The following is a 20,655-nucleotide window of genomic DNA, read 5'->3' on the forward strand; positions in this document are numbered from 1 at the left end:
TTGAAAAACCTCTTTTAAATGTAATGTTTCTACCTTGCATAAAATCAAAAATGTCCACTGCTGCGTGGATAATACACACTAGGAGTAACCTACTCCCAGTATGTACGAATTGTAGAAAAAAACAAAATAATTTGGAATACCCCACGCTTGGACTACAAATATGTGAATAAGTATATAAGCTGCTCCCCTCAAAAGTGCAAAGGAACTTGACTTTGTGAGTTGTGAAAAGGGGGCGCTACAATAAAATAGTAACAATAAAGTGCTCTAGTGCTTATTACCGCAAGTATCTTATTCAATACATACTGCAATATACATTAAATACATATAAGTATTCAGCTCAAAAAAAGTGAACGTATAAAACAAACAAATTGTCCATAGAAAATAGTGAAACTGGAGAAGGTGTAAATCCTGTATCCCACCACCTGTCAGTAAAATTCCATTCTCTTACTGATCAGTCAACTCCGGTCATGTTGATTAGAAGACAGATTTATTACAGATGTACAGTACAAACGGATGAGGGACCCTTCCAGCAGAAGTTCCACAGCAAAATCACACCAGGAAATATGTACACAGTTACTTTATAGTAGTATTTGGCAACCTGCCATTGGCTAAGGCACACTGGTGACTCATGGTGCATTGTCGGCTTTATTGCCAAAGCCAGAGTGCCTTTACAAGGTTTCCTAATTTGGTAATATCTGCTAGTTTCTTAAGTATTGCCCCAGGCCTTGGTCAGGACTCAAGAAAGTTGCATAAACAATAAGCCAGTGCCTTTTCAGCTACACAAAGTACACACAAGGAACAAGGCAAACATCGATATCACCTGTAATTCTTTGCATATTTCTTATCACACCACTTCGGAAAAATTGATAACCACAGCACCCAGTGAAATTATGGTAAGTAGCCTACTCACCGACTCACCTTGACCCCCTTTTTTTTTTTTTTTTATTCAGAAAAACGTTTATTGAGCATTTAAAAAAACAGGGCAATAAAAACACATGTAGGGTGCAACATGCACCAAATACAAGGATAAAGCAGCTGTTAACAAAATGTCACAAACTATGCATAGACATTAGTACATTGTGTTCAAAAGGGGGAAGGATTCATAAAATGAGGGCCATGGGTGAGCGCGCAGCATATTCTGTAGGGGGCCGCCCAGAGGACAGGGACAGATGTGCCAGCCGCAGCTGGGGACCCCCAGTCAACATGCGAGGGCCTACGGGTGGTAGCGTACAGGCTCCCGATAAATTTGTGATGGAGCCGTCCCGGGTTGCATTCACTCTGTGCAGGTGTTGGAATCCCCCACCCACCTATCCCATATCTTAGCAAACTTGCCCGGGCACCCTCTATGTTTATAAAGCATCTTTTTGTAGGGAATTGTAGTGTTAACCGCTGCCTTCCATTTCCAGACAGTGGGGGGGTGTTGGCTCATCCACGTGCAGGCTATTTGCATCCTGGCGAGAAACAGAGTCTCTTGTAGAAAGATGGTTGGGATCCTTGCCTCCTCGGATACTAGGAGAATGCCCAGTAAACACTGGCAGGGGCAGAGTGACAGTGGGGAGCCCATTTGGTCGTGGAGGAATTCGACAACCTGGATCCAGTAGTCCGGCAGTATGGGGCATGACCACATTAGGTGATAAAATGTGGCCTGGGGGTCACCGCATTTAGGGCATGCCAGGTTAAAGTTGGGTCTGAATCTGGACAGTCGGATAGGGGTTAGATAGGATCTGTGAAGCATGTAAAGGTGGGTGAGCCTGTCTGATAGTTTGGGGGGAGACCAACTTGGGGGCGGTCAGCGTGATTTCCCAGTCCCCATCCTCAAGAGCCCCAACATCCGTTTCCCATCTGGACTTGAGTCGGTACGCACGTGAGGTGGCTCCAGGCATAAGTAGGTGGTTGTAAAAGAAAGATATAATTTTCTTAGGATCGTGGCCGAGGACCGCGGTCACGAGTGGCAGCGACTCAAGTCTGGGGACAGAGACTCCGAACTGGGAGCCAAGGGCATGTCGGAGTTGGAAGTAACAGAAGAGCATTCGGTTGGGGAGGCCAAACTCGTCTTTTAGGGCTTGAAATGGTCTGATGGCTCCATTAGCAATGACCTTGGGAGAGGAAGAGAACTCCCTTGGTTATCCATTGAGGGCGGTTTGGGATAGTAAGCAGTTCAGGGAGTGAGGGGTTATCCCAAAGGGGGGTGTGGGAATGGAATCTGGGGTCCCCAGTAATGGACATAGCCTACTGCCAGATAGAGCAGTGGTGAAACAGCATAGTGCTCCTTTGGATGGGAAGTCCCTGAGTGCCACGCATAAGTAGGCGGAATGGATGAGTGACCTGGTCGACGTGCGGGGAGCACACTAAGGCGGTGTAGCGGTCCTTGTCTGCCTGGTTGTAGTAATAGAAATGTGACAGTTGGGAGGCCAGATAATAAAAGGAAAGGTCCGGTAGGGCAGTGCCACCCAAGTGGGTAGGGCATTTCAAGGTTCTCCATGAGAGCTTGTGGCGGGATGGGCCTCCATGGACTTAAAGGTTCTAAGAGGGATGCGCAGGGAAGCCTGCCAGAGTAAATAGAGCAGCTTGGGGAGGAGGATCATTTTAACTAAATTTACACGGCCCATCACCCCAAGGGGGAGACGGGACCAAACCTGGGCTTTGTGTTTGAGGAGGGTGAATAGAGGTTCGATGTTGAGAGCAGTGTAATCCGTCAGCGTTCGCGAGCATTGTACACCCAAATACTTTATCTGACACGCTCTGACCAGGGGTAGTGCTGTCTGAGCTTCAGAGGGGGCACCCAGGTCTAGGGGGAGGACCTGAGACTTAGACCAATTGATCCACAAATCCTGAGTATTCCCCAAACTGCTCTATTAGCCGTAAAGCTGCCGTCAGGGAGGGGCCTGAGTCTTCCAGGTATAGCAACATGTCGTCCGCGTACAGACTTAGGGTTTCCGTCAGGGAGCCCGAGCGCAGACCTCTGATGTGCGGGTGGTCCCGGATAGCAATGGCCAATGGTTCGACTGCCAGGGCATATAGGAGGGGGGATAGTGGGCACCCCTGACGGGTTCCCCGGGACAGGGGGAAAGGGTCTGAGATCCTGCCGTTGACCTGGATCCGGGCAGTGGGAGCCCAGTAAAGGAGTTGGAGCCATTTGATGAAATTAGGGCCAAAGCCATAGCTGGTTAAACACTCCCACAGGTAGCTCCATTCAACAGAGTCAAACGCCGTTGCGGCGTCCAGGCTCACCACTACCCACGATCCAGCGTTGTCATGGGTGGCCTGCAGATTCATGAAGAGCCTGCGTAGATTAAAGGCTGTATTTTTGTTGGGCATAAACCCTGTCTGGTCAGGGTGAATCAGGCTGAGAATAACTTTAAGCCGCAGGGCCATAATTTTAGCTAGGATTTTTATGTCCAGCTGCAGGAGGGATATGGGGCGGTAGGATTCTGGGTAATGAGGGTCTTTGCCAGGTTTATGGATAAGGACAATAAGGGCTTCGCCCATGGAGGCGGGGAGAGACATCATATCAAACATATGAGTATATAGTGTGAGCAATTCCGGGACTAATATTTTGTGGAATTGGGTGTAAAATTCTAGGGGCAACCCGTCCGAGCCCGGCGCCTTGGAGGGTGGGAGTAGGGCAAGTGCCTCAGCAATGCAATCGGAGGTAATGGGAGCCTCTAGGAGGGATCTCTGGGCCTGGCTGAGAGAGGGCAACCTGGTGTCTTGCAGGAACTGAGTGAGCTCAGACTGTGTGCGCTACGTAGTGGAGGTATGTAGGGTGGAATAGAATAGTTTAAGCTCCTGCACCACTGAATCGGGGTCAGAGACCATGTCTCCAGCTTCAGTACGGAGCCGGACCACTACAGAGGGGCGATGGTCCAGTTGGGCCATGTAGGCTAACGGTTTTCCTGCTCGCTCGCCGTGCTCAAAGATACGTTGTCTACTAAAGAATATGCCCTGCTTCGCCTTTTCATAGTGTAAGTGGTTGGTCAGCCTAGATTGTAGACGGAGTTTGGTGGCATTTTCCGGGGAGGGGTCTGTCACAAATTGTTGTTCGAGGGAATCCAATCATTCCTCAGCCTGTGTCAGTATCTGCTTGGAGGTGGCCTTATATCTATTTATGCGCGTGGACAGGATCAGTCTGGCAGGGAGTTTAAACGCCTCCCACACTGACCCCGCGGGCGCAGACCCCAGGTTCGAGTGGAAGAAATAAGCCCATTCCCTCTGCAGTTCCTCCATCCCCGGTATTACAGTGAGCCAGAATGGGTTCAGTCTCCAGATACGGGGAGGTGCAGCCGAAGGCAGCCGCAACGTCAGCCAGTACGGAGAGTGATTCGATAGTACCCTGGTGTCGAAGCCCACGTCCAATAGTTCAGGCAGTAGGGCGGGGGAGAGCAGGGTCATGTCAATACGGGACATGGCACGCCATGAAGGGGTAAAACAAGAAGAGGCTTTTTTGGTCAGATATTTATGCCTCCAAGAGTCCGTCATGGCCAACTGTGCTGCAAATTTGCTGAATCTAGTGGTATAAACAGAGAGGGGCGGCTGGCCAAGTCTATCTAAGCTGGGGTTGAGTGTCATGTTGAAGTCACCTATCCAGATTACGGACACCGTGGGGAATTTGGTCATAAAAGTGCTCCTGCAGGGCATGAAATTGGAAGGGTGGTGGGATGTAAAATGCCATACTAAACGCCTCCAGGCCACCCACGGTGGCATGAAGGAATAGGAACCTACCCTTCGGGTCCGACTGTAGGTCGTGCAACTGGAACTGTACAGTTTTGGCAATTAGGATGGCAATACCTTGCGAATTGGAGGTGTAGGGGGCTCTGTACATCCAACCAACCCAGGGTTTTTTAAGCGCCCGCTGGGTTTGACCCGTAAGGTGGGTCTCGACAAGGATCGAGACATCCACTCGCAGGCGCTTAAGGTGGGTGAGGACAGCCAGGCTTTTAGGTTTGGCGCCGAGGCCCCTGACGTTCCAAGTGGCTATTTTAAGCGCAGCCATAAGACATCCAGATGGGTGTAGACCCGCAGTCGGTCCCAGCTGCAGGAGCCCTGGGCAAATACAGTACAACAGTACCCTCGAGACCCACCCAGGCAGCCCCCCAAAACATCAAGAACACATTACAAGCATAGCAACAGCTGTAAATAGGACAGTACATAAAACATAAAAACTTAAATATTCTTATAACAGTGCCTACACTGAACCAGCAGGGCATAACATCGTAACAGTCACTCGCCACAGCCGTGGTAGTGACAGCTGGCCAGGGAAACAACATTATTGGACGCAATCATATAAAACTGCAGAGCACACAGTGCGGTGAATTGTAGGGTGTGCAGCGATCAGAGTGAAAGTCTGCTAGGCATCTGAGAGACCAAAGGGGTAGGTAGGAGAATCATCCAAACGAGAGTGTCAGGCAGGCATGCAAGCAGGGGGTGCACATGGTCGCGGAGGGATCCGCTAAGGTGGCAGCAAAGAAAAACGGGGGAAAGGACAAGGAGAAGCAAGGTCAAATGCCAAAAGTGAAGTAGCACGGTAATTTTTCCTCCAGTGCATCCCACGACATCCACTGGGGAGTATTCAGGGATTACAAATGGGATTAGGCTGAGCCCGCCGCATCCTGCCAAGCCCGCCGAGACAGACCGGCCGCGGGGCCGTATAGAAAAGAAAGTTATCAAGGGGGTGACAGGTGCAGAGGGTCCGGGGTGCACAGGGTACATGGCAGTCAAGAGTGAATAGTCACATGCGCCAGCATCAAAGTGTTCTCCAGAGCAGGTGATATCCACATCGTCGAGGAAGGCAGATAGGGGAGCGGTGGGAAAAGGGGGACATCACGGAGGGGGTGAGCAAAGACAGGGAACACTTGCAGATGCAGGCAAACAGGCTCCCTCCAGCCCTCCGGAGTCGGTCACGACGGCTGCGGGTGGCCGCGGGGCAGGAGTAATACTGATCAGCGATGAGCGGGGCCCGCCGCTTCTCCCTGCTCCAACCATGACAGGAAGGCAGCAGGGACCTCAAAGAATTGTGTCTTGCCATCGGGGGTCACCCGGAGCCGAACAGGGAACAGCATAGCGTATGGTAGATGGCGGATATTTGGCCTCCGTGAATTGCGCCTGCTTCTTTTGAACCTCTGCGGAGGAGTCTGGAAACACCGCAACCAGTATGTTATCAACTGGTATATTTCCCCGTTCTCGGGTGAGGCGAAGCACGGTATCCCGGTCCCTGTAATTGAGCAGCTTGGCGATGAAGGTCTGTGGAGGTGCGCCAGCTGGCGGAGGACGAGCTGCTAGGTGGTGAGCCCTCTCTATCACAAACGTGGAGGAGAAGGACTCTCTGCCTAAGGTTTTGATGAGGAGATTCTCCAGGTAAGTAGGGGGGTCAGCGCCCTCAGATCGCTCCGGGAGACCCACGAACTGGAGGTTGCATCTGCGGAGCCTATTTTCCATGTCAGCCTGTTTGTGGAGGACGACACTGAGTTGATGTTGTAAACACTCCACAGAGGTCTGTAGTGGAGGAATGTCTGCCTCCACGTGGCCGCTCGGCCTCGGTCACCCTGTCCCTCAGTTTCTGCAAGTCTTGCCGAATATGAGAGATATCAATTTTCACCTCCTCAATCTTCGTGGTGAGAGCAGTTTGTCATGAGGAGACGGCCTCTAGGATTTTGGCAGTGTCATTGGAGGGGATATCCTCCGCAGTGCGAGCAAGGCTGGCACCATCTTCCTTCTCTGCGTCCTGACCATCGTGGCAGTATTTAGCCAGTTTGGCTACCGCCTGAGAGGCTCTTTTGGGTGGCGACATGAGGAGTGGTATGAGCACGGGACTCACAGGTATCGTTGCGGTGAATATAGGTGAAAACCCCCCCGAAGGATGAGATAGAAGGATAAGGTCTCAGACGGAGCACTCACTGCATGTCCTACGCCATGAAGCTCCAGGCCACGCCCCCCCCACCTTGACCCCTTTATTTAAAAAGTAATGTCAGGTGAAGCTTTAGCAGGTTTAGGGAATAATTCATGAAGGTATAAGCCATCAGATAAAATTATGCATAGGCAGAGTAATTCATAAAAAGCGTGGTATATCTGGGTGACGGGCTATGTACCCGACATGTTTCGCACCATAGTGCATCAACTGGGACATAAAAGTGTGTTGCTGGTGGAATTTGGACAATAAGTATCAACATCCCCACACCACTGCATATATTTGAAGTCCCCCTTATAAGAACCGGAGGGTGTTGTAGAGTCTTGATCTCTCATGCGATTTTTTTTTTTTTTTTTTTTTTTTTTATGTGCGTATCATTTTCCCATTCTCTGCGATTTATTATGAACTGCACAGATTATATATTTTTATTTCGATTTATATTATTAATGTTTTTTTATCTAAAGTCATGTAATTTTTTTATATAATATTTATCTGGTCTGCTATTATTGCTTTGGCTCACTGTCTTTAGTGAGTTTATTTCACAGATTGTTTATCACAGTCTTATTTATGATTACTTTATAGGTTTGATATTCGTCTGGTGTTTGTTACTAGCATTTCAATCTATATAGCGCTGCATTTTTTTTATTATTATTATTGAAAAACTTTAGTTGCGCTATTATGACACACTTCCAGGTTAAACCAGAACTGGTCATAACGCAACTACTTCCAGTCACAAATTGAATACACACAAGGGCTTCAAAAAATGGCTGAATTTAGAGGACATAAAAATCAAAAGTAGAGGTAAAACCTTCAATGGACAATAAAACTCGCCAGATAATTATAAAAAACATAGACAATAACAATAAAATATGCTTAACATCATCAATGGCTAAAAATAATAAACATGGCAACTGATAATATGATCATAATATATAATAGGATACAGCGATGTATAACAGGATCACCAATGAAAAATGTCCATGATCCCTATATTAAAATGTCCTTTGTCTCTAGGGAATCAATTATAATAAAAAAGCAGTTAATATGCAGGTGAAAAAAACTTATATATACATCCTAACAGAGTGCAAAATCTAAAAATACAGATATTAGAAATGCTGGTAATTTTTTAAAAATGCTGATAATTGAAAAAAAAAAAAAAATATGACCTTAAAAATTGTTTATAAAGCAATTTATGTCAAACTCAATGTTGTGTCCCAATGGCTGTAATGCTTGCATCTCATATATCCAAAAAGACTCAAGTCTTTTTGACTCAAAGACCTGACCTTATCAGTGCCCCTCCATTGTGAGTGGTATTTTTCTATCCACCAAAATAAGAGGAAGGAGGGGTCTTTATTATGGTGGGTTGCATAATGCCTGAATATGCTATCCTTGGGATACACTTTCCTCGTTCAAAATTTTTTATTTTATGTTAAAATAAATTACATGTACAGAATATAAGACAAATTATGTGATACCAGAAATAAAAAGTAGACATAATGAAATACGGATGATACAAAGCAAAGAAGAATTTCAAGATATTCTTGTGGGAATGACAATAAATGGCCTTTATATATTTTAGAATTTGAAAACATTCTTATAGCTGAGTTTTAAACATTTTAATCCCAAGAAAATATACATATGTCTAAAAGAAAATATATGATTTTAAAGTTTTGACCATAACTTCTAAAGTATGTTTATAGTAAGTATTATATAGTAAGGGAAGAACATAAAAGGTATATAGGAGGGGAAGGGGAGGGAATAATTCTCCGGAGGAGGTTTTATATATCATCTAATGTTGTAATTCTATAAAAAATCTTAATCACCATAACAATAAAACTCGGTTGTCAATATTATCTGACGTATAATATTTAATCCAGGGTTTCCATATGATATCAAACTTTGTCATCTGGTTTTTATCTATAGCGTCCATTTTAGCATGGATGAAAGATTGATTCATTCTACGTTTGGTTTCTGCAATATTCACCACATCTGTTTTCCACGCATTGGCTATAGTCTGCTTTGCGGCTATCAGGAGTGTAAGAACTAATTTGAATTGTTTCTGATTCAGAAAGGCTGGTTTTAAATTAAGGAGAGCTATAATTGGGTCTGGAAAAATTGGACGATCAAAAAATGTTGTAATTATCAGAAAGATCTTTTTCCAAAATGATTGTACAATTGAGCAATGCCACCAGGTATGTATATAGGTACCTTTTTCTGGACAGCCACGAAAGCAGAGGCCAGTGTTGTCTGTTGAGAATTTGGCGATTCTCACAGGAACCAAATACCAGCGTGTGAGAACTTTATATGATGATTCAGACGCCAATATATTTATAGAGGAAGATTTTGTGAAAGACCATATGTTGGACCAAGACCTAGAATCGATCGTACAATCCAAATCTTTTTCCCACTTGGCCACATATTTAGGGATACACTTTCATTATATTTTGTACATGTTCCCGAATTCTTTTCCACATAGATCCCTATGTACTGTATTTGGCAAAGGCACTGTAGGGAGTAAACTACACCCTCAATATGGCATGTAATACAGTCCCTTATTTTGTACTCGTGTCATGTCGCTGTGGTTAAAAATTTATTGTTTTTGGTATTTAATCTTTTTGTCCAAACGCATTCATAACACTGTCCGCACAGAAAAAAGCCTTTACCTGAGAAGAAAGTAAAATCTGGTGTTTTGGGAGGGTCTACTACATTCTTAGCGATTTTGTCCCTTAAAGTTGAAGCTCGTCTATATGTAAATTTTGGGTTAGATGGTAATATTTCTTTAAGCTGCTTATCTGTGGGTAAGTATAGGCCAATGTTTTTTGAACACCTTTTCTACTTTTCTGTGTTGTATTCTATAATTAAGAATAATGGGAATATGGTCTTGAAAAATATTTTGTTTTTGCTTATCTATTATTAGAAAGACCCTATCTATTGCATTCACCATTAGTAATTGATGATTAATATGGAATTCTTGGTAACCTTTTTCAAGGAATCTTTTGCTGATTACATCAGCCTGTTCTCTGTAGTCTTCTTCATTGGTACAATTTCTCCTCGGCCTCATAAATTGACCTTTCGGTATCTAGATTGGTGTGTGCAATGTGCACTTTTGGGACACTCTGATTCTCTAAAAGGCTCTTTTTTTGTACCCAATCATGTTACTGACCTGCCAATTAACCTAATTAGTTCTTCTGGCTTTTCCTTGTTAGTGCCACTTATTTTTCCAGCTTTTTGGTGCCCTGCCCCAACTTTTTTCAGATGTGTTGCTGCGATCAATTTCAAAATGACATTTTGTTGTTTTAAACATTTGATATGCTTTCTATGTTCTATTGTGAATAAAATATGGGTTTATGGGATGTGAAAATCATTGCATTCTTTTTGTAAATTTTACACGGCATCCCAATTTTTTGAGAGTTTGAGTTGTGCATTATTTTAGGAGGCGTCTTGTCCTTGTGCTTCTTGGCAGAGAGCATACCGCTGGAAAAAGATGCTGGAAAGGCTCAGAAAGCTGCGAAGAGCCCCTAACTCGAGTATGGCATATCTCTACTTGGCCATGTCCATACCACGCCCCTGGAATTGTACATTATTAGGATTAATTTTTGTTATTTTGTTAAACAAAATCTTTTTGTGAATAAAGTCCCGTCTGCCACCGCGGCAGAAAGCTTGTAGTTGTCAAATGGACTTTGAGCATGCTGATCAGCTTGTAGTCCATTCATACATTCTCCAGCTTTCGAAATGAAAGCTCGTACAGTGGCACAGGCAGAAAGCTGAAGGGAGAATGCACTCCTGAGGGGAATAATAATAAATACAATTTTTTTTCCTGCAGTTTTCTTATATATTGTACTATATGAATGTTTTAGCGTCTCTGTGCAATTTCAGATAACAAGCAGCAGCACTACAGTGGAAGCCATGGAGGTTGATATTATGGATGGTGACATAGAAGCAAGAACTGATACAGAAGACCGAGTTGCTATAGATCTTATTGATGATCATTCTTCTCCTGAACCTACAGAAAGTGCAGACTATGGAGAATTGCAAAATGTCACTGGTAAGTAAATTAACCAGATCCAGGTTATTTGTAAGGCAAGGTTTGGAATCTAGTGGGGTGGACCTTGAACACAGAGGCTGTAGATACTTTTCTTCATATAGGAAGCCCTAGACAGGAATCAACAATTTTTACATTAATCTTTACCTTTTGTGCTGAAATACTTTACCTTTATTTCTTAAAGACTAAGGCTAAAAATGGGTTAATAACCATGAAGGTAAAGAGACTGTTTGTTTACTAAAGAAGGGCTAAACTGTATTAAAACGCCACAAACTGAAAACGCCATTTAATTAATTGTTCTTATTTAAAACAAACATCAGTGATTGAGAGAGTGCAAAAAAAACAAAAACAAAAAACAAATGTTCTAAACTTTACCGGTCATGAGACCACATCATTCTCTGTACAGTAATGTATTACTAATGGTAAACAAATGACCATAAGTCGGAATGGGCGTCTCAACCACGATATACAACTTGCAGCGAAAGAAAAAGAATAGTACGATTAAAGAGGAGCTGCACAAAAAAAAAAAATATTAAAAGCCAGCAGCTACTAATATTGCAGCTGCTGACTTTTAATAATATCACACTTACCTGTCCCAGGTTCCAGCGATGTCGGCGGCAGATGACGAGCGATCGCTCGTCTCGCTGCAGCCACCGCCGCCATCCTCTGTCAGGGAATCGGGAAGTGAAGCAAGAGGGCTTCACTGCCCGGTTCCCTACTGCGCATGCGCGAGTCGCGCTGCGCTGGTTCCCCGCTGTGTCTCTGGGAACTGTGTGTTTCCCAGAACACAACGGGGGGGCGGAGCCATGCGGCGGTGGGCGGAGCCATGCGGCGGTCTGGCCGGAAGTGGGTGCAGTTACCTGGATTATCCAGGTAACTGCACCCCCCTCCCCCCCGAAAGGTGCCGATTGTGGCCCCGGAGGGGGGGAGGGATAATACTAGCGGAACTTCCCCTTTAGGGTGAAGAACCGCTTTAAGCAGGAATGGTAAAGAAGAGAGGAAAAAGAAAAGTTAAGGATCAGGAGTATGTCCATCCAGAGATCTATATCCTGTTCACCCGAGAGCCAGGCACCTGTAGATAAGAAAGCCAGGGGTTCCAATTTTTTTCAAATAGGGTTTGTCTCAGTCTTATTTTGTTGAGAACTTTGAAAAATAGCATACTAGCTATTATGAAATACTTACCGAATGCCCTGGATCGGCGCCAAAACACCGCGCACACAACTGACTTGTTTCCTGGAGTTACTTCCGGGTTTGTGGGCTTCTGTGCTGTGATTGGCTGGAGCCATGAATAAGTCACTCCCGTGGGTGCCGCTAGTCACGGCACGGGCTCTGAAGAGAAATGGCACGAATGGGCCATTCCTTCAGTGCGCATGCGCTGATGTCGGTTGTAGCGTATACAGTAAATGTCTCCTAAATGGTGCAAGTTTAGGAGATATTTACAGTACCTACAGGTAAGCCTTATTATAGGCTTACCTGTTTGTACAATTAAAGAGGAAGGCTTTACTTCCTCTTTAATGGTTAGCCCTGATCAGCTGATTACAGGTGCTTATGTGTAAGCAAAAGCTAAACTTCAATTAGAGAATCATAGGAGCGTTCACTGCAGACCATTCTTTCTGATAACGTTGCCTGGCTGTCATGGTGGTGTATTGGCTTCAGTACTTTGAGCCTCTGACCTTGACCAAACAGAACAGAAAATAAAAATTCTGACACTCATTTACAGCATGTATCTTCCTGGTTGGTGACTCCAAAAGTACTCATATCAGACACAGACAGGCAACAATTTTCTTTTCTTTGAAAGAAGGATACTGGCAATGCCAGCATTCATGTGTTTTTTTTTTTTTTTTTTTTTTTTTTTCATTTTGGGAGAAATGTATTTTACATAACTGAAAGCTGGTCATTTCTAATAAATAAAATAAATAAATAAAAAATTTCTAAGCATCCACATAAATGGTTTGTCTCCTTGTAAACTGATCCATCTGGCAGAGAGCTTGTTATTTTTGAAAAACAGACTTACTGACCAGATAACTAGCTGAAAATGTAATGTAGCAGAAAGCCTAAAAGACAAAACTAATGCAGATATCATACTGGTATGTAAGAAGTAATAAGTTGCAATATATTAAATGTTTGCTTTTGGGTTTTATACTGCTTTAATTCGCTTTTGGTTCTGTTTTGTAAAATGGGTGAATCCAATGGTGTCCCTGCAGAAAGGTTATGTCATGAGATGTGAATGTATGAGGAATGTGTATGCACCACCACATCTTTAATCCAACCAATTTTACTATCTCTCTGCCAGGTCCCCAGTGCACAGACGCTCACTAGTGTCCTTATCCTTAGGCCTGTCATACACATACATGGTTCAAATGCTGAACCAACCATGATTCAAACTGTTAATGGGTAGGCTGAATGTACCAAGTTGATCAATTGATCAACTTTGGTACAACCAGCCTTCCGGATTCTCTTGCCATTTTCGCTAGTGGGTGCTATAGCCGCTAGCGATAATCGCTGGCTTCCCCCTGCCTGGAGAAGATCATGGCTCAGCAGGAGGGATCCCCCCCATCAACACTGTCTGTGTTGATGGGGGAATCCAGCAAATGTATTTCCTGTAATCTGCTGTTGCAGGAAAAAATTTGCTTGTGTATGGCCGGCTGTAAGCTGGTCATGCACTAATAGTTTTGTTAACTTACATATTCACTACGTAATTTTGTGTTTTAGCTTTGACCTCCCGGAGTAGTTAACAAGGTATTGTGGCTTATTTACTAAAGCATGGAGAGTGCAAGATCAGACTCACTTCTGCATAGAAACCAATCATATTTCATGTTTTATTGCCTTAGGTAACAATCATCTGAAGTAAAGCAGTGTCTTGCTTAGGCCTGTATTGCTTATAGTCTAGGTGTGAGGAGATAACTCTTCTGTTTTCTCTGTAGGTGCAGTGAGTCCTTTGTCAGAGGATCACCTAAGCAAACAAGAGATGGTGTTGATGCAGACCCTGCAGTTCCTGTGTTTCTGTGCATCAGCTGCTGTCAATCGATCAGTCAATTTCAGACCTTCTGACATACGAAGAAAACTCCTAAACCTTATTGATACCTCACTGGACACTAGCAAGCCTCTTCATCTTCGTGTGGTAAGATAAATAATGTTAGTGCTAAGTAAAAGTAAGCGGTTAAACCAACACATCGGTCTGCCTGTCAGGGCAGTATTTGGATATTTAGGCAAACTTGGATGACAATGTGCTTTTAAAGAAACTCTGTCACAAATGTCTGATTAATTAACCACTTCCCACCCGGCCAATGCACATATACGGCCGGGTGGGAGCCGTCTACTCCTGATAGGACGTTCAGGAACGTCCATCAGGAGGAGCGGGATCGCGCGCGCAGCGGCGCGATCCCGATGCGCCCGTGTCACCGGGACACGGCGCATCTCAGATCGGCAGGATGGCTCTGTGATTGGCCCTCCTGATCACATGACGGTCGTGTCCAATCACGGCCGTCATGTGATGTAAACAAACAGCCGGTTGCTAGGCAATCGGCTCCTCCTCTCCTCACACAGAAGTCATCGCTGAGGAGAGGAGAGCAGATTGCTGCAGCCGGCTGATGATCAGTGATGTATGAGCTGCTTTTTACAGCTTTTTACTCACTGATCTTCAGTCTAGTGTAATACACAACACACCACACAGTGTAAACACAGTCCCCACATATGTCCCCATAACACACATGTCCCCAAAACATACATGTCCCCAAAAAATAAAAACACATGTCCCTAATAATAAAAACATGTCCCCCCACATATGTCCCACTAAAATCACTTGTCCCAATGATTATGTGCACACATATATACGTGATCACCTGCACACATATGTACATGATCATTTGCGTACATATGTCCGTGATCACACAAACCAATTATTATACACTTAACGGAATTTTTTTTACCAAAAACATGTAGCAGAATACATTTTGGCTTAAATTTATGACAAAATTAGATTTTATTGGATTTCTTTTAAAATAGAAAAAAGAAAATATTGTTTTTTTTTCCAAATTTCCGCTTTTTTGCGCTTATATCTCAAAAAATAAAAGACGGAGTCGTGAATAAATAACACCAAAATAAAGCTCTATTTGTGCAAACAAAATGATAAAAATGTAATTTGGGTACAGTGTAGCATGACCACGCAATTGTCACTGAAAGCGCGAGAGCGATGAAAGCTGAAAATTGGACTGGGAAGGAAGGGGGCGAAAGTGCCCTGTATTGTAGTGGTTAAAGTGGTTGTAAACCTCAGACATGAAATATGAACAAAGCTTACCTCTCTATAGTGTGTACTTGTTTCAATCCAGAGCACGAAGTGTCATCTATGTTTGCTGCCTCATTCCTCTATCTGCATGAGTCACTTCTGACAAGTTTTCCTGACACCAAGCGAGAAATGGTGACAAGGGAGGAATCTAGGGCTGAAACAACGAATCGATTAATCAACAACTAATCGATTATGAAATTAATCGATTACTATTTTCATAATCAATTAATCGGCTAGTAACATAATGGGGTTAAAGAAAACTAAAATGAGCCCTTTATAGTACAAAAATATAATCACTACTGTAAATATTACTTTCACTGCTCTACAGTAAAAAAAATTAACCCCTTCCAGTAGTTAGCTGCTTTTTTGTACTATAAAGGGCTAATTATAGTCTTTTTCACCCCATTCTGTTACTAAACATCTTAGACCTGGTTCACGTCTATAGGTTTAATGGTGCTTTTTGCAGAAATGCATTACAGTTCATTTACATGGTTTCCTATGGGATCTGCACTTTTTTTCAGCTGCTGCATATTTGGAAAGGGTCAGGGACTTTTAACGCAAAACTGTGCTTTTTTGGTTCAATGTACTTCAATGGCAAAGCTGCAGAAAAGAATGTAAGGCCTTTTTGCACCAATTTGTGTTTTTTAATCTGCCCGAAAAAAAATAAAAAAAATGCAAATTGCAGTAAAATCACATGCACAAAAATCAAAAATGCACAGCAAAAAGCACTGCAGAAACAGATCAAAAGCAAAAACCGCATAGGTGTGTACTGAGCCTTATGCCGGCCACACGGATCAATTTTCAGGTGAGAATATTCCGATGAAAAATCTTTGTACATTTACTGAAAGAATTTCGTTTGAAATTTTCACTTCATTTCTGAACATAAACCACATACACTGTCTGCAAATTCCTTTGACCAAGAAGTTTTCTATTTTCAAATTTTCCTGTCACTGTGGTTGAAAATGAACCTCAATTTGACCCACTTTTTTTTTAAGGTTATTAACCGATTAATCAATTAATAGAAACAATAATCAGCCAACTAATCGATTATGAAAATAATCGTTAGTTGCAGCCCTAGAGGGATCTATAGCTAATTGTCATCCTCAGCTCTTTTCCTGTGTGCTGTGTGAAGGCGGGGGTGTCCCTTCCCTCCAATCAGGGCTCAGTTCTCCTCGCTGAGCTCTGTAGGGTGTAATTTCAGCTCTCAGCCCCCTGTTTTCTGACTGCTTAGTGTATCACTCAAGGCCAGTCACTTCACTGAGTGTATGTAAGTGTTTAAAACCACTTTAAGTAAAAACGAATGATAGAATGCACTGACAGAGGTGGTATATATTGTTTAACAGGTTTATTAAAAGCTGTCTAATGTATACATAGACATTATAGAAACAAACCTGGAACTGAGACACAAACAACCACACCCACCCCCCCCCCCTCACACCCACACATCCCCCCCTCACACCCACACATCCCCCCCTCACACCCCACACCCCCCCTCGTGCGCACACACACACACACACACACACACACACACACACACACACACACACTTATTTCAATAGACCAACAAATATACTAAAGGAAAGATGTTTAATGTGTTCCTTCCAAAAAACCTCCTGACTCATCCCAACATCCCCTGCATACCTTTTCTGTAAAGTTCTCTTACTGAGTGTAACATTTTTTGCATCATTTATTGACCTTACCAACTGCATTTTTAACACCAAGTCCTAATTCAAAAGTATATTCTGGAATATTTTAAAGTACAGGTATACATTTAGATAAACTTGAACTAAACCCCCCCCCATCTTCATTCTTCCAGGCCTCCTAAACTCATCTGCCCCACTGCCCATCACAAGGAAAGGGCTTATCTAGGGTTAAGCCTTTTTGCAAAAGTTTTCAGTACAAGCACCCATTGACCTGAAAGGGGCATATAATGTGGCTCTCCACTCCCTGTATAATGCCCTTTCATAGCAGTAGCACCTGAAGGGAATTTCTGCAGAAAGTCTGTAACCACAAAATGAGCCTGCTGCAGTGAAATTGGAGGCCAGTATGCTGCTGTGAAAACAGGAATGGGCTTTTGGAATGTGGGTTAGTGTTCGCTTATCTAAAGGTGAAACTGTCCCTTTATATGAATCTCTCAGTACTGTATTAACCTTTTGAAACCCTCAAGTATGTTTAACTCTGAACTTTATTCTATTTCTCCATGGAGAACCGAGATTTATTCTGCAGTCTAATATGATCAACTCTTAAACTCTTTCATTAGACTGCTACATAAAGTCATTTAACAGTCTAATGAGCGAGTGTAATGGTGGCCATTAACATTTCTAAAAAAATTTGTCATTTCCCGATTGATCTCTTCTGCTTCCTTATCTGTTTTCTATAATTGTCAATCCATTCAATCAATATGCCACAAGCAGGGTAGTGGATTTTGATCAATACTTGAGGTACAATCCTAGTTATACAATTGATTGATCATGTATCTGTATCCACCATGTAATCTCATAACCAGCTGCATATTTGCACTTTTTATCTATTATAAGCACTTTTTTGAATTTGATCATAGCATTTGCACGTTGACCTTTTTTTTTTTTAATGCATATTTTTTGCACTTTATATTGTGTTATTTTTGAAGATTGCACTTTGATTATCAAAGAGCGTGTATGTATATGTGTGTGTGTGTGTGTGTGTGTGTGTGTGTATATATATATATATATATATATATATATATATATATATATATATATATATATATATATATACATAGTGAGTGTGTGTGTGTATATATGTATAATTAGTGCTGCTTCATATGCTTTTATAGAATTTTGGTGCTGGTGACACTTCAGAAGTCTAGTAGCTATATACACATTTATTTACACTTTTATTATTTATATCTTAATCTCCAACACTAGTGCACATGTACCCCACTTGTTGATATCATGTAATCTCATAATCTGATCAAAATCTGATTGATTTTATGAACAAAGTATGTTTGTGCTGCCGACTGATGTAGAACAAGCCATAATACTACACCTGAATAAAATATAACCACTTATGCACTAAGCTAGTTGCTAATCCAAAAATATATAATGTCTCCAATCCAGGAAGCTGCCAACACTCAAAATTGTGCCCCCACAAACAAATAATCAAAATAAAAAGTTTAACGCTATCTAAATCACTGGCAAAATTCATAGATTCTCAGTTGGAGACATAATGTGATAACAATAAACTTACACAACACGATATGTGAAAGTCATAATGTGTACTCTTGCCTAAAAAATGCATCAAAATTGCAGTGTTTTCAAATCAATATGTGATAACAGTATAACAAAAAAAAAAATGTTAATCAGATAGTGATAATATACCCTACTGGATTTCGAACCATGTTACAGTGCTGTAAAGTATCTCACCAAAATAATCCTATTAAAATATTTCTATAAGCCAAACGCATACTGTATATATGAATAATAGTCCTAAGTGATATAACCACTTTCAGTCCTGAAATAAAGTTATACAGAGTGATCAAATGAAGTGAAAGAAGCTCCTTTAAAGTCCAGGGATGATAAAGTAATGACACAGCACAAATCCGCTTCTTGCGTGGTGAGAGTCCAGCAAAAATCTTTACTGCACCACCGTGCAGTATAGCAGCTCACCTTAAATGGAGACCTATACTCTCAAATAGGTCCAACGCCGCTTGACATACCCAGTGGACTGGTAAATTGGGGCTCTTAGCTCTGTTGTTGGCATGGTTTATTTCAGAATCAGTCATGCAGAAACCAAATTGCTAGATAACAAACCTACTTTGCCTGCAATTTTACGGTATTTGCAATCTGGCTATTTGTGTCCAACTGGCAGGCTGGCTTGGAGTATCTTGGGGAGGGGGGCCCAAAGTGATTCTATAATAAGCACATACAATCCTAAAGTGCAATCTTCAAACAGCTGGATAGTTTAATCATGTCTGTTTGGTGAGTGTTGAAGATGGGGATCATTTTGGATCCTTTTTTTTTTTTTTCATTTTCATACAAGAAGCAATTATAAAGAATAACATTCTAATCTGTCTGAAAACTGACCTGTGCATTGACTCTTCTAATTCTTATTAAATTAATTGACATATATTATTTTTGTTCCTTACTCTTGTAGTACCTACAACTGCTAAATGACCTTCCTGTGAAAGATGTTTATATACCCATGGACGATATTAACATGCTGCTAAAGCCTGTCCCGTAAGTATGTTCTTTGCCTTTTCTAGCAACGGTATGCATGGTGTCAGTGTCTCACCCTCTATTCTTTACAGTGACGTTTGCTTATCCTACCGACGAGACCAGGAAGTGTGTGCAGCCATTTTGAAAAGCCTTCTCCCAGTTGTGCTGTGTCTGGGACAGGACCAGGATGAAATGGATGAGAAGTGTGATGCTGAAGGACAGTTGCTAAGTGTCATACAAGGCTTCTGGTACATAGATTTGTTTTTTATAGGCATAAAGCTTGAAGCATGTTCTACTCCTTTTTAATCCTTATGTTTGTCATTCAGGCATCTGACTAAGGAAGGAAAACACACTGCACTAGTGCGACTGGCCCTTGTGAACTGTATGAGAACATTAATTGAGGTACACTTTATTGCAGTTGTGTCAAGTTATTTCAAATCCAGATTTTTCTTTGCAGTCATTTGGGATCTGGTTGATGATGATTAGCTCTGGGAGATTTTTTAGCCCAGTGTAAAGAGAAATTGACAAACCCTGAATGGACTCCTTTATATGACCATCACTTTGTCCCATTTCCCCTAAAGAACACCTGAAATATAAACAAATTATACCCAAAAAAAGAAAACTAAGGCAAGAGATTATTCAACATTATTCTAGGCTTTCTGCAATTGCTCTTTTCCTCGTTACTGATTAGCCATGTCTTATTACACACTGGGGGAGATTTACGAAAACTGGTGTGCATAGAATCTGGTGCAGCTTTGCAATGTAACCAATCTGCTGCTAGGTTTTATTGTCACAGCTTAATTGAACAAGCTGAAAGTGGAACTTTACTTTCCCAATCAATATTTGTTTTAATCCTTATGCTGCTAGCATTAAAAAACAGATATGATATAATTTCCTTTTTCCTTTTCTTACATTTAGTTTTTTACATTTCTTCAGTTATTTCCTGGTTTCTTGCCTAGGAAGATGATGTCATTCATACCAGGAGTCTTCAGGAGGGGAGGAGAGGAGGAGGAGGAGTTTTCTCAGATAAGCACACTCTCCTGCATGCATGCTTAACCGAAGGGCAGATAGATTCAAGGAAGTAAATGCTACATGTATCATTTGCCCTTACTCGTGATCAGAAATGCTAGGGTTTTTTTTCAAAGCGATTTCTTAACAAATAAAGCATGGAGACGTGAAATGGATGGGGGAGTTTGCTTTGAATTAAATAGTGTTTTTGGTTTGTGGT

The 20,655-nt window shown here is 42.3% G+C and overlaps 1 protein-coding gene across 1 annotated transcript in view; it reads left to right on the top strand.

Moving 5' to 3' along the window:
• The window catches only part of ATM (ATM serine/threonine kinase), a 299,675-nt gene that overhangs the window by 66,140 nt on the left and 212,880 nt on the right, over window positions 1-20,655 (top strand). Inside the window, exons 17-21 of the mRNA XM_077483959.1 lie at window positions 10,781-10,949; window positions 13,871-14,067; window positions 19,366-19,448; window positions 19,520-19,675; window positions 19,754-19,829. Coding sequence (XP_077340085.1) covers window positions 10,781-10,949; window positions 13,871-14,067; window positions 19,366-19,448; window positions 19,520-19,675; window positions 19,754-19,829 — 681 coding nt within the window. The remainder of the gene's footprint in view (window positions 1-10,780; window positions 10,950-13,870; window positions 14,068-19,365; window positions 19,449-19,519; window positions 19,676-19,753; window positions 19,830-20,655) is intronic.

Source organism: Lithobates pipiens, unplaced genomic scaffold (assembly GCF_037356315.1).
Source record: "Lithobates pipiens isolate NorthernLeopardFrog02 unplaced genomic scaffold, aLitPip1_a1.2 Scaffold_16, whole genome shotgun sequence".
Taxonomy (NCBI): domain Eukaryota; kingdom Metazoa; phylum Chordata; class Amphibia; order Anura; family Ranidae; genus Lithobates; species Lithobates pipiens.